This window comes from Loxodonta africana, chromosome 7 (assembly GCF_030014295.1).
Source record: "Loxodonta africana isolate mLoxAfr1 chromosome 7, mLoxAfr1.hap2, whole genome shotgun sequence".
In the NCBI taxonomy this organism is placed as follows: Eukaryota; Metazoa; Chordata; class Mammalia; order Proboscidea; family Elephantidae; genus Loxodonta; species Loxodonta africana.
The window spans coordinates 9,584,261-9,597,789 of NC_087348.1; the positions used below are offsets into that span (position 1 = coordinate 9,584,261).

At 48.4% G+C, this 13,529-nt stretch overlaps 1 protein-coding gene across 2 annotated transcripts in view; it reads right to left on the minus strand.

Annotated features, from left to right (window-relative positions):
- LOC100662613 (solute carrier family 22 member 20) overlaps positions 1 to 13,264 on the minus strand; it is a 43,665-nt gene extending 30,401 nt beyond the window's left edge. Inside the window, exons 1-6 of one of the 2 annotated variants that reach the window (XM_003419594.3) lie at positions 11,649 to 13,264; positions 11,473 to 11,576; positions 10,443 to 10,597; positions 9,477 to 9,645; positions 8,754 to 8,877; positions 8,190 to 8,305 (exon numbers count right to left, since the gene is read on the minus strand). In XM_003419594.3, coding sequence (XP_003419642.1) covers positions 8,190 to 8,305; positions 8,754 to 8,877; positions 9,477 to 9,645; positions 10,443 to 10,597; positions 11,473 to 11,576; positions 11,649 to 12,023 — 1,043 coding nt within the window. In that variant the 5' untranslated portion in view covers positions 12,024 to 13,264. Of the gene's footprint in view, positions 1 to 8,189; positions 8,306 to 8,753; positions 11,587 to 11,648 lie in introns of those variants that run through there. The other variant, XM_064287813.1, reaches the window with a different exon arrangement.
- Positions 13,265 to 13,529: the final 265 nt, after the last annotated feature.

The window sequence follows — 13,529 nt, forward strand, 5'->3', positions numbered from 1 at the left end:
ACTAAAGGTATATGACAGCCCAGGGGCAAGGACTAGAAGGCAGGAGGGGACAGAAAAGCTGGTAACAGGGAACCCAGGTTCTAGAAGGGAGAGTGTAGACATGTTGCGGTGTTGTTAACCAATGTCATAAAACAATATGTGTACTGTTTAACGAGATGCTAGTTTGTTCTGTAAACCTTCATCTAAAGTACAATTAAAAAAATGATAATAATGTTAAAGGATACAATTCACAATAAAGAAATAAAGTTATGAACCAAAAAAAAAAAAAAATACATGCTGTAAATCCTAACCCCTATACCCGTGGATGTAATCCCATTTGGAAACAGGTTTTCTTTGTTATGTTAATGAGGCAGTATTAGTGTAGGGTGTGTCTTGAGTCATTCGGGCTTTTGAGATATAAAAGGAGCAGATTAAGCAGAGATGGAGGAAGATAAGTGCCATGCCACATGAAAATTAGCAAGGAGCCAAGGAACAGAAGATGAAAAGAGACATGTACCTTCCCCCAGAGCCAACAGAGAGAAAGCTTTCCCCTAGAGCCAGTACCCTGAATTCAGACTTCCAGCCTCCTAAACTGTGAGAAAATAAATTTCTGTTTGATAAAGCTCTCACTTGTGGTCTTTCTGTTATAGAAGCACTACATAACCAAAACACATACCTTCTCCCAAGTATTCAAATACAAGGTGCTCTTGTGAAAGAATTTTGCAGATATAATTAAGGTCTCAAATCAATTAACCCTAAGATGGGAAGATTTTTCTGGGTGGGCCTGACCTAATCATATGAGCCCTTTACATTTGGGTCTAGAGGTCAAAGACAAGGAAGTTCTTGATTCTAAGAGTGAGAGAAATTTGATGGGAGAGAAATTCTCCATTGAAGTTTGAGGGGGCCATGTGGCAAAGAATGTGGGCAACCTCTAGGAGCTAAGAGCAGCCCTTGGCTCAAAGCTGGTGAGGAATGGGGACCTTAGTCCTACAACCACAAGAAATTGAAGTCAGCCAACAATCTGAACGAGCTTGGAAGTAGACTTTTCCCCAGAGCCTCTAGAAAGGAGCGCAGTCTAGCTGACACCTCAATTTCAGCTTTGTAGTACTCTGAGCAGAGAACCAACCCACATGATGCCTGAACTTCAGACCTACAGAACTGTCAGCTCATAAATGAATGCTGTTTTAAGCCTCTAAATCATGGTAATTTGTTATGGCAATAGAAAACTAATAAGTATACCCCAAAAACTGACCATTATTTGTTCAATTGAGGGGAAAAATGTAAGGGATAGCCTTGTAAGGGGGTGATCTCGCACAAACTGAAAGTCCTCCCAGAGGGACTGGACCACAACAAGCCAGGAATGCCATTGAGGTGATACGGGCATTAGCAGGGACCAGGCATTGTCCAGGATTCCTTTTAATCTTATAATTCTGGGGCCTACGATATTTTAAAATTCATTCATTGGTTCATTCATTCATAAAATTTTTATTGTCCCTGTCTGGAGCAAGGGAGGATGAAGAAAACCAAAGACAAGGGAAAGATCAGTCCAAAGAACAAATGTATCACAACTACCAGTCTCCACCAGACAAAGTCCAGCACAACAGGTGGTGTCCAGCTATCACCACCAACCGCTCTGAAAGGGATCACAATAGACGGTCCAGGGCAGGGCTGGAGAAAAGCGTAGAACAAAATTCTAAAAAAAAAAAACAAAAACCAGACTTACTGGTCTGACAGAGACTGGAGAAACCCTGACAGTATGGGGAAAAATCCACTTCCAAGCTCATACTGAAGTCACTCCTGAGGTTTGCCCTTCAGCCAAAGATTGGACAGGCTCATAAAACAGAAGAGAACTAAATAGGCACACCAGCCCAGGGGCAAGGATAAGAAAGCATGAGGGGACAGGAAAGCTGGTAATGGGAAACCCAAGGTTGAGAAAGGGTGAGTGTTGACATATCGTGGGGTTGGCAACCAATGTCACAAAACAATATGTGTATTAATTGTTTAATGAGAAACTAATTTGCTCTGTAAACTTTCAGCTAAAGTCCAATAAAATTTTTTTTTTTTTTAAATTGCAAAGCTACCTTATGCTAGGAGCTGGATTCATGTAAGGTGGTAAAGATATTCGCAGATACAATTAAATTATAAAAAAGTACGTAGTAGAACATATACGCTAGTAGCCCATTTTTGTAAGTGTGTGTGTGTATACGTAATGTATACATAAAAACAAAGGTCTGGAAGGATACAAACCCATGGTTGACAGGGCTTGCTACTGTGGGGCGGGGGTAGGAAGAGGAAGAGGAGTAGGGTGGGAGAAACACTCACCATTACCTTCTACAGTACTAATGGGTAACACATTTATACCATGTGTTAGGCACTGGTCTACCTGCAGTATATATGTTAACTCTTCTAATCTTAAAATAACCCTATGAAGTTGGCACTATGATGATGCCCATTTTACAGATGGGGAAATGGAGGCACAGAGAGGCTAAGTAACTTCCCCAAGATCACACAGCCAGAAAGTGGCAGAGCTAAGATTTAAACCCAACCAATTGGGTTCCAGAGTCTTGCCTTTATATTCCTAGATTGATAAAAGATTGATAAAGGCGGAAAAAAAAAAAAAAAAAAACAAAACTGAACAATGAGTATGCATTGCTTTTGAAATTTAGAAAAAGTCAGTAAAGAGAAAACAGCCAAGTTAAGAGAAGGCATTTATAATGGGGTTTGGTAGGAGACTGTGAATGTCTACCAGCTTCTCACACTTCCTCCTCCTCCTCTGGAGCCCTTTTGAACTCCAGGAATCTGCCTCCTCCAAGATGTGGTCAGGAAAGGAGCCACACTGGCTCTCTTCTCTTCCCCAAGGGATAGGTCCTGGGCTCCTAGACGTCAACGAAGTGAAACAGATTTGGAAACAGCCACGATTTTGGGGGCTGGGTTGGGAAGTTCCAGCTTGTGTGACTCCATGGAGTCCCACAGCAGCCAGAAGCGAGTCAGTGGGTCCGGGTCCTGCAGGTGACTCTCCCACCTGCCTGCTGAGACTCTGAACAGGGTGACCAGTCACTACGCTGTCGAATTACTTCCTTGTTGACACAACAGGCCTTTGTTTACGCTTTCCAGAAAGGTCCAAGAGAGGACTTGCAACTGGAATTTTGAACTCACGATGTTTCCTCCTAGTGGGAAGAGGAAGGTGAAGGAGTAGCTGGCTGGAGAAGGACAAGCGACTGGAATAAGATGTCCCTTCCCTGGGGTTGCGTTCTGGGGAGCATCCTGCTGCCCGGCCGGGACTGCCATGCTTGGCAACACTGTGTCTACAGGCGCTGTGCACAGGGGACAAAGTCCCAACCCAGGAACAAGGACTTATTTACTGAGAAAGTACCAGGCGCCAGGTGCGGTTTGACCTGCTTTTAATCCCTTTTAACTCTTTGGATTCTCACAAAAAGTAGCCCTGGTGGCACACAGTTAAGCACTTGCTGCTAGCCAAAAGGTTGGCAGTTCGAACCCACCAGTTGCTCTGTAGGAGAAAGATATGGCAGTCTGCTTCTGTAAAGATTACAGCCTTGGAAACCCCATGGGACAGTTCTACTCTGTCCTACAGGGTCGCTAAGACTTGAAATCAACTCCATGGCAACCGTTAACAGGTAATCCTCACAGGGACCTAGTGGGCAGGTATGGAAGAGTGGGAAACTGAGGCACAGGGAGGCTCACTGGCTTGCTACAGGTCACACTAACTCCTAAACCGGAGTGCTCGGGTCTGCTCCAGAGAACAGATACAATCCACCGCTTGCATTTCCTACTCCGTAAATATCAGCCCCTATTATTAAAATAGGAGCCCTGGTCTTAAATGCTAGCAAGCGGCCATCTAGGATGCATCAATTGGTCTCAACCCACCTGGAGCAAAGGAGAATGAAGAACATCAAGGACACAAGGTAATTACAAGCCTAAGAGACAGAACGGGCCACATAAACCAGAGACTACATCGGCCTGAGACCGGAAGAACTAGATGGCACCCAGCTACAACCGATGAGTGCCCTGACAGGGAACACAACAGAGAACCTCTGAGGGAGCAGGAGAGCAGTCGGATGCAGACCTCAAATTCTTGCAAAAAGACCAGACTTAATGGTCTGACTGAGACTAGAGGGACCCCGGAGGTCATGGTCCCAAGTCGTTCTGTTAGCCCAAGGCTGGAACCATTCCTGAAGCCAACTCTTCAAATAGGGATTGGACTGGACTATAAAACAGAAAATGATACTGGTGAGGAGTGAGCTTCTTGGCTCAAGTAGATACATGAGACTATGTGGGCAGCTCTTGTCTGCAGGTGAGATGAGAAGGCAGAGGGGGACAGGAGCTGGCTGAATGGTCATGGGGAATACAGGGTGGAGAGGAGGAGTGTGCTGTCTCATTAGGGGGAGAGCAGCTAGGAGTACATGGCAAGGTATATATAAGTTTTTGTATGAGAGACTGACTTGATTTGTAAACTTTCACTTAAATCACAATAAAAAAAAATAGGAGCCCTGGTGGCGCAGTGGTTAAGTGCTCGGCTGCTAACTGGAAGGTCAGCGGTTTGAACCTGCCAGCTGCTCCTTGGGAGAAGGGTGTGGCAGTCTGCTCCTGAAAAGATTTACAACCTTGGAAACTCTATGGGGCAGCTCTGCTGTGTCCTGTAAGGTTGCTATGAGTCAGAATCAACTCAACTGCAACATTTTATTATTATTACTAAAATAGGTCCGTTGTTGTTGTTGTTGTTGTTAGGTGCCATCAAGCTGGTTCCGACTCATAGCGACCCTATGCACAACAGAACAAAACACTGTCTGGTCCTGAGCCGTCCTCACAATCTTATGCTTGAGCCCATTGTTGCAGCCACTGTGTCAATCCACCTCGTTGAGGGTCTTCCTCTTTTCCACTGACCCCGTACTTTGCCAAACATGATGTCCTTCTCCAGAGACTGATCCCTCCTGACAACGTTCAAAGTATGTAAGACGCAGTCTTGCCATCCTTGCTTCTAAGGAGCATTCTGGCTGTACTTCTTCTAAGACAGATGTGTTCGTTCTTTTGGCAGTCCATGGTACATATATTCAATATTCTTCGCCAACACCACAATTCAAAGGCATCAATTCTTCTTTGGTCTTCCTTATTCATTGTCCAGCTTTCACATGCATATAATGTGATTGAAAATACCATGGCTTGGGTCAGGCACACCTTAGTCTTCAGGGTGACATCTTTGCTTTTCAACACTTTAAAGAGGTCCTTTGTGGCAGATTTACCCAAAGCAATGCGTCTTTTGATTTCTTGACTGCTGCTTCCATGGCTGTTGATTGTGGATCCAAGTAAAACGAAATCCTTGAAAACTTCAATCTTTTCTCCGTTTATCACGCTGTTACTCATTGGTCCAGTTGTGAGGATTTTTGTTTTCTTTATGTTGAGGTGCAATCCATACTGAAGGCTGTGGTCTTTGACCTTCATTAGTAAGTGCTTCAAGTCCTCTTCACTTTCCGCAAGCAAGGTTGTGTCATCTGCATAACGCAGGTTGTTAATGAGTCTTCCTGCAATCCTGATGCCCCATTCTTCTTCATATAGTCCAGCTTCTCGTATTATTTGCTCAGCATACAGATTTAATAGGTATGGTGAAAGAATACAACCTGACGCACACCATTCCTGACTTTAAACGAATCAGTATCCCCTTGTTCTGTCCGAACAACTGCCTCTTGATGTATGTAAAGGTTCCTCATGAGCACAATTAAGTGTTCTGGAATTCCCATTCTTCGCAACGTTATCCATAATTTGTTATGATCCACACAGTTGAATGCCTTTCCATAGTCAGTAAAACACAGGTAAACATCCTTCTGGTATTCTCTGCTTTCAGCCATGATTCGTCTGACATGAGCAATGATATCCCTGGTTCCACGTCCTCTTCTGAAAATAGGTCCATGGGTGGTACAAATGGTTTGCATTCAACTACTAACCTAAAGGCTGGCATTTGAAGCCCACCCAATGGCACTGCAGAAAGGCCTGGCAATCTGCTTCCATAGAAATTAAACCCAAACTCACTGCCATTGAGTCGATTCCGACTCACAGTGACCCTGTAGGATAGAACAGAACTGTCCCATAGGGTTTACAAGGCTGTAAATCTTTATAGAAGTAGACTGTCGATCCATAAAAATTACAGTCAAGAAAACCCTAGGGAGCTGCGTTCTGGAGGAATTGTGTAACACATGGGGTCACCATGAGTCAGAACTGACTTGACAGCAATGGGTTTTGTTTTGGTTTGTTTTTTTTGGTTTATTATTATTTTTTTCTTTTTTCAGGGTTTTAAAATTTATTTTTATTTTAAAATGCTTTAGATGAAAGTCGACAGCTCAAGTAAGTGTCTTATACAAAAATTGATACATACATTGTTATCTGACCCTAGTTGCAATCCCTATAATGTGACAGCACACTCCCCCTTCCCACCCTGCGTTTCCCGTGTCCATTCAACCAGCTCCTGTCCCTTCCTGCCTTCTTATCCTGCCTCTGGACAGGAGTCCCTTGTTTAGTCTTGTGTATCTACTTGAACGAAGAAATGTACTCTTCACGAGTATTATTTTATGTCTCATAATCCAGTCTAATCTTTGTCTGAAGAGTTGGCTTTGGGAATGGTTTTAGTTCTGGATTAACAGAGTCTGAGGGCCATGTCTTCTGGCGTTCCTCTAGTCTCAGTCAGACCATTAAGTCTTGTCTTTTTATGTGAACTTGAGTTCTGCACCCTACTTTTCTCCTGCTCTGTCAAGGACTCTCTTTTGTGTTCCCTATCAGGGCGATCACTGGTGGTAGCCGGGCACCATTTAGTTCTTCTGGTCTCAGGCTGATGGAGTCTCTGGTTTATGTGGCCTTTTGGTCACTTGGGCTAATATTTTCCTTGTTTCTTTGGTGTTCTTCATTCTCCTTTGCTCCAGGTGGCTTAGGACCAACTGATGCATCTTAGATGGCTGCTCGAAAGCTTTTAAGACCCCAGATGCCACTCACCAAAGTGGGATGCAGAACATTTTCTTAATAAACTTTGTTATGCCAATTGACCTAGATGTCCCCCAAAAGCATGGTTGGTTTATTATTTAAAATATCCAGGAAATCCAATGAATCAAATTAAAAAAAAAGTTCTTTTTTTTTTTTTAAACTAGCTCCTTACCTAAGGATTGGCCGACTTTCAGCTTGTGCTGACGTGTATGGGTTGCCTATATATTTTTGTCCATTTCACAGCCTTCACTTGTGTACCTCTTGATCTCTCTGTTGGGAACTCCTTCCCGGTCACCTGGCAAACTCAATTAAAAGCCACCTAAATCCCCTCTCCTGCATGAAGCCCTCAGCGACTCAAAAAAGAGCATTCCGGTTATACTTGTTGTACTGCCGGGAAGTTACTGCTTCTCTGTTCACTGCTGGACACAGAATGTTTTTCCAGAGTGGGACACTTCCCAGAAACCCCTGGAGAGCCCCAAGGTGGGGGAGAGAGAGAGCTGTAATACTGAAGACAGCAAGAAGCGGTGGCAGAGAAACAGCAGCAGGAGAGACCTGAGGGAGACAATGGTGCACAGAGTGAGAAAACTGGGTGTCTTTGGGCAGGAAGCTTGCTGGTGGAGTAGGATGCCTCCGGGTACTTGGTGGAGCTAGGTTTGCTCACGGAGCTAGAGCTGAGGCTTACTGGCAGAATGGGGGTGACTCTAGGCACTTATCAGCAGAGCTAAAAGAGCTTTGTAACACTTGCCCGAGCAGGGCAGAGGCTGAGGGGCCAGAGAGAGGTGTGCCTACGGCACAGCTGAAAAGAGGCTGTCCTGCTGGAAGAACTGTATCCTGAGCATTCCTGAGCCTGAATTGTAACCTGTTACCTCCCTAATAAACCCCATAATTTTGAGTATTGTCTGTCAGTTCTGTGTGGCCACGGCAATGAATTATCAAACTCAGCAAAGAAGTAGAGAGTGCTATGGGAGCGATGGTTGGTGTTGGAGCTGGTAAAGATGGCGGAGAGAGGAGGCATGTCTGACCTCTGCTTCGTGGGGATCAGCCTTGGGCTATTGATCCTGGTTCTCCTCCCCGCTTGTAAAGTTAGAGGAGGTCAGATGCCATCCCCATGCCATTTTTACACCTGCTTGTCATAGGAAGGGTGTTTTGGAACAGAGTTTATCCTTGAGGACAAAAGGTGTGTCCTTGCCTCAGGTCAAAGACTTGGGCTGGAGCCCGTCACCTACCAGACCAGCATGAGACAGCACGTGACCTTGCGGATCGCTGGGGTTCGGAACAGGTCCAAGACCGAGTTAGAGGTGCGGGCACTTGCAAACTCGCTCCGGATGTAGGAGCTCACCACCTGGGTGAGGAAAGTCTGATCAGGGGAAGAAGGGAGGAATCTGGGACCTTGTTTTCCTACTAGGAATTCCTCCGTTGATGGCAAGGAGGGCTGGAGTTGAGGTCCCTGGCAAGACGGTTGACCCTAGTCTCCTCTCCCTCCCTGGGTGGTTCAAATGGTTAATGAGCTCAGCTGCTAACTAGAAGGTTCCAGAGGTTCAAGTCCACCCAAAGGCACCTCAAAAGAAAGGCCCGGCAATCTAGTTCCTAAAAATCAGCCACTGACAAACCCTATGGAGCACAGTTCTACTCTGACACACATGGGGTCACCATGAATCAGATTCAACTTGATGGCAACTGGTTTAAATCTGGATGGTGAGTCCTGGGAAGCTACCAAATTCTAGTACAACTGGAGGCGGCCAACAAGACTGAAGGTTGTTCCTCCCCTCCCCTCTGCCCATCCCCCTTACCTCTTCTGTCAGCCGTTCCCCTTCCTCCCTTCTCCCATTTATTGTTGCCACCTTCTGCAAGTTCTGCACAGCTAGCTGGGACTTGCCATGAAGCAGGAGCCATCGGGACGACTCTGGCAGCCACCTGGGATCAGGAAAAGAGTGGAGAATGACCCAGGGCTGGGTGCAGCTCATTCTATTCCCCAAACCAAGTGCACTTTGTTCATCTTCTTTCATACCCTGGTAAAAAGTAAAATTTTCTCCTGTCTGTAGAATCCAGAAAAGTTGGGGAACATGCCAACTACCTTTTTTTTTTTTTCTTTTGCAGCACACCCTACAGAGAATCACTGAAGGGCTCTTAGAGACTACGTAGTGCTCAGGACTTAACAGACCTGGTTTCAAATCTGGTTCTGTCCCCAGCTGTGTGGCCTTGAATAAGTCAGGGACCCTCTCTGGGCTGTGCCTCAGTTCTCGTCCTATAAAATGCTGTGTTCCCATATGGGGTTGTTGTAGGCACAAACGAGTTGATGAAGGCAAAAGTACTGGTATGTTCTGGATCATCACACTAACATTAAGGGATTTTACTGGATATCCCTGACAGCCAGACATGAGCACTCGTAAGCCTGTGGCCCCACCAAGTCCGACAAGTCCCAGCCACTGCATACTCCAAGCTTCGCACAGGGCCAGGTGACGGCTCGGACGCAGACGAGCCCCCAGCCCCACCCAACTCTGCTCAGTACATACCATGAATACAGGAAAAAGATCAGGAAAGGAGCAGAGACGGCAAACTGCAGCCACCGCCAGGGGCGGATCAGGTACGCCACTGCAGCCAGGATGACCTGGCCAAAGGTGAAGGAGTACCCCAGCAGGACGCCCGCCACAGTCCGGCCCTGGGTGGGCATCCACTCCACAACTGAGGAAAAACACATGCTCAGTGTGACCCAGCGCCCACGTAGCTATTTAATCGACCCTGCTCCTTAATGACGATCCCGTGGTTCAAACCTGCTGCCATAGAGTCAATTCCAACTCATGACAGCCTCACGTATTAGCCTGAAACAATCCAGAGATCCCCTGAGACACAGACCCTATCTCACTCCTTAACCAGGTGCTGTTGAGTTGATTCTGACTCATAGCAATCCCACGGGTGTCAGAGTAGAGCTGTGTGCCATAGGATCGTCAGTGGCTGATTTTTGGGAAGCAGATCTCCAGGCCCTGCTTCTGAGGCACCTCTGGGTGGACTCAAACCTTCAGTCTTTTGGGTAGCAGCCGTGCCCTTCCATCGTTTGTACCACCCAGGGAGTCCCCTCACTCCTTACACCCAGGTAAATTCCAAGTGTGACAAAGAATTAGATTTAAACAATAAAACAACAAAAATCTTAGAAGAAATCATGGTAGGAGTTTTTACAGTTTTAGAGTAGTGGAAGGCCTTTCCAAGGATGCCACAAAATGCATAGGCAATTAAAAAAAAATCAACAAATTTGATTTCATAAAAGATAAGAAATACTTGCATTGAAAAAGAACACCATAAGCAAAGTCACAATGTCAGCAAAAAACGGCAAAAAAAAAAATTTTTTTTTTTGCAGCACAACAGAGAAAAGGTTAATTTCTCTAACATTGGAAGAGTTCTTACAAATTGATGGGACAGAGAAAACCCACAGGCTGCCGTCTCCCTGCTCTCCATAGCTGCCCAGCCTCCCTGGCTGGACTCACCCAGCGAGAGGGAGTTGAGAATGATGCCGGAGAAGGTCATGCCCGTCAGGAACCGGAAGGCACAGTAGGCACTGAAGGAGCCAAAATAAGCCGTGGCGGCCCCCGAAACTGCCAGCTGCAGGTACGACCAGACCAGGGGGGCCTTGCGGCCCAGCCTGCAGGGAAATCATACAGTCATTAGGATTCTGAGCAGCCCTGAAGGGGGCACACCAGGCATCTGCCCAAGCTGGGAGTCAAGGGAGAGAACGCTGGGGTGCTCAGGAAAGCCACTCCCCCAAAACAAAAAAGCTGGCGACAGACAAGACACTGTAGATAAGATACTACTAGCTGTTACACAGAAAGACTAAGGTGTGACGCAGTGCAATGAGGGTCACAACAGAGGCACCCACAAGTGCAGACTGCACTTCAGAGTGGGGGGCTGGCCTACTGGAGGACCCCAAGGGAGGCCCACAGGAAGTGGAATCGATAACGGTGAGAAAGAGGAGAAGTGGAGGGGAGAAAGAGGGGGGAATAGAAGGGAAAAAGAACAGGGAAAGAGGCACAAAGAAAAGACAAGAAATATGTTGTGTTTCCTGGGCCTCTGTCTGGAGAGGCCAAGGTCCGTCCGGGCCAGGTAAATTCCAGCCCATCCATACACAGTGCAGACAGTAGAGAGGACAGACATGGAGAGCCTCTGAGATACAGTGCTCAACGGGGGTGTGGAGTTATGTGCGAAGTGTGCCAACATTTGCATAAAAACGGGGGTCAGAGGCTATACATGTTTGCTTGAATATGCACAAAATCATGAAGACCTCCGGGAAGACACAGGGACACAGGGCTGCCCCCTGGAAAGAACTAGGAGGCTGGGCGGGAGGGGGAAGGGAGGCTTCCCTCATACTCTTTTATACACTTCTGACTTTTGAACCATGTGACCGTGTTCTATGTATTATCTATTTTAAAAAACATGAATGGATTTTAATAAAGAAAAATAAAGACCCTGAGTTGGGTGTCTGGGAACCTCATCCCCAAAGGCTCCCGGTCCCCGGCTCACCTGTCCGCGAGGCTACCAAACACGGCGGCGCCCACCAGCACGCCGGCCATGTAGACAGACTGAGCAAGGTCGCGGAGGGTGCGGGCCTCACACACAAGGTCCCACTGCGGGGGAGAGAGGGTCACTGCAGCTTGGCCTCAAGCAGCAGCCCCCGCACCACCCTGGCCCCCGCTGACCTCCATCACAATGGTGGACGGGAACACACTGCGGTCGTAGACCCAGCCATCCTTGCAGCCCTCCGTGGCCACTCCATGGATGGAGGTGTTGGAGCCCAGGAGGGCCCACTGAGGCTCAGTGAAGCGCTGGCACGTCACAGGGGCCCCATCCTGGTCCAGGGGCACGGTGGCCCTCAGCCAGGCCCCAGAGTCGTTGGTGGCAGCTGTGGTGTGGTTGGCCGGGCCCCGGCAGTGGTGCGGGGGCATGGCGGCTGTGAAGTTCTGCAGGAAGTTGTGGCAGGCCAACAGGCTGCAGGGCAGTAGCAGCAGGGCCGTGTAGACGAGCTGGAAGCGGCCCACGCCGCCCAGGGTATCGAGCAGGTCTGTGAAGGCCATGGCCTCAGGCCTGACCTGACCCGGCCTGCTGGGGGGCCTTATGTAAGGGGGCCGGGGAGGGGCCCCGGAGGTGGGGGAATAGGCTGGGCTTGGGACCGTGGCTCAGAGAGTCTGGTTACACCTCACTGGAGGCCTTGGTGTCCCCACACCCACGGACATCCCTCCCTCCAGGCCCAGCAGTCTGACCCCCTGCTTTTGCTTTCTCCCTGACTCTCAGTTTCTCATCTCCCAGGTTAGAAAAGCAAGGGGTCCCTGCGGGTGGCCTCACAGACTTCTACCCAGATCTGCAGGCCCAGACATCCTCACCCAGGGGACCCCAGCAGTGATCAGGACACCACCACCTCTCCCTCCCCTCGGAGGCTACCGCAAGGCTCCGGCAGGACCCCCTCAGAGGTCAACGTCAGCCCCACCCCGGGCGCAGTCCCTGTATGTGGGCTGCTGGTCACTATGGAGTTTGGAGGTCAGATAGGGGGGTGCAGGTGATTAAGGCTGCTGCCCTCCAACCCCTGTGAGAGTGGGGACTTGGCTACACAAAAGACACTAAGAAAAGTCCTTTAAAAATGCCCAAATACAGCTCCTGTCTGGAGATGATGGGGCAGAGGGGATCAGAAGCTGGCTGAATGGACATGTAAATAGAGAGTGGAAAGGAGTATGCTGTCTCATTGGGGGACAGCAACTAGGAGTATATAGCAAGGTGTGAGTAAATTTTTATATGAGAGACTAACTTGATTTGTAAACTTTCACTTACAGCACAATTAAAAAAAAATCTGTAAAAAATGCCCAAACACGGCCTTGAAACGGAAGCCCTGCTCTTCCTGGCCCCCCCATTTCTCACCAGCAGCCTCAGAGGTGGGGTTTTTGGGGAGTAGGGCCTCAAGATCATTCAGACCCACAGCCTTCCAGACCCCTTGTCACACAAATCCCAATCCAGAGAACAACTTGAGAAGCACTGCACTGGCGAGGGGGAAGGTGGGGTACGGAGCACCTGCGCTGACCCCTCACAACAGCCCAGGCTCCCAGAAATTTCGAGCTGCCCCCGACTGGTGAGGACACTGAGGTCCAGCAGGATGTAGCCGGGAGCTCCCAGTACCCGTGGCTGAGGCAAAATGCAAGCTGGGGATGGCCTGGCCCCCGGACCCATGCCAGCCAGTGGGCAGGCAGCCTGCCACTCGGGGTCCTACAGATCCCCCACCTGCCTGGGGCAGCCCTCTCCCAGGCTCCCTCAGCCTTTGCTCTGCAGATGCAGTTTGTGGCTCCCCCAGCCCCCACTATCCTGTCCCCACCTCCACCCACTCTTATCTCTGGTAGGAAAAGTCCAGATCCCAGAGGCGGCTGCAGCAGCTTATATAAGTGGCAGGTGTCTGGGTCACGAGGGCACTGCTCCCTCCGTGGAGGACCTGAAGGTGGCTTTGTACTCCGGGAAGCTCCCTGGGGGGTCGGGTTTGTGCTAAGTAGGGGTTTGGGTTTCAGCTGGAGCTTCACAGGGAAGGAGTGTGTAGGCGAGGC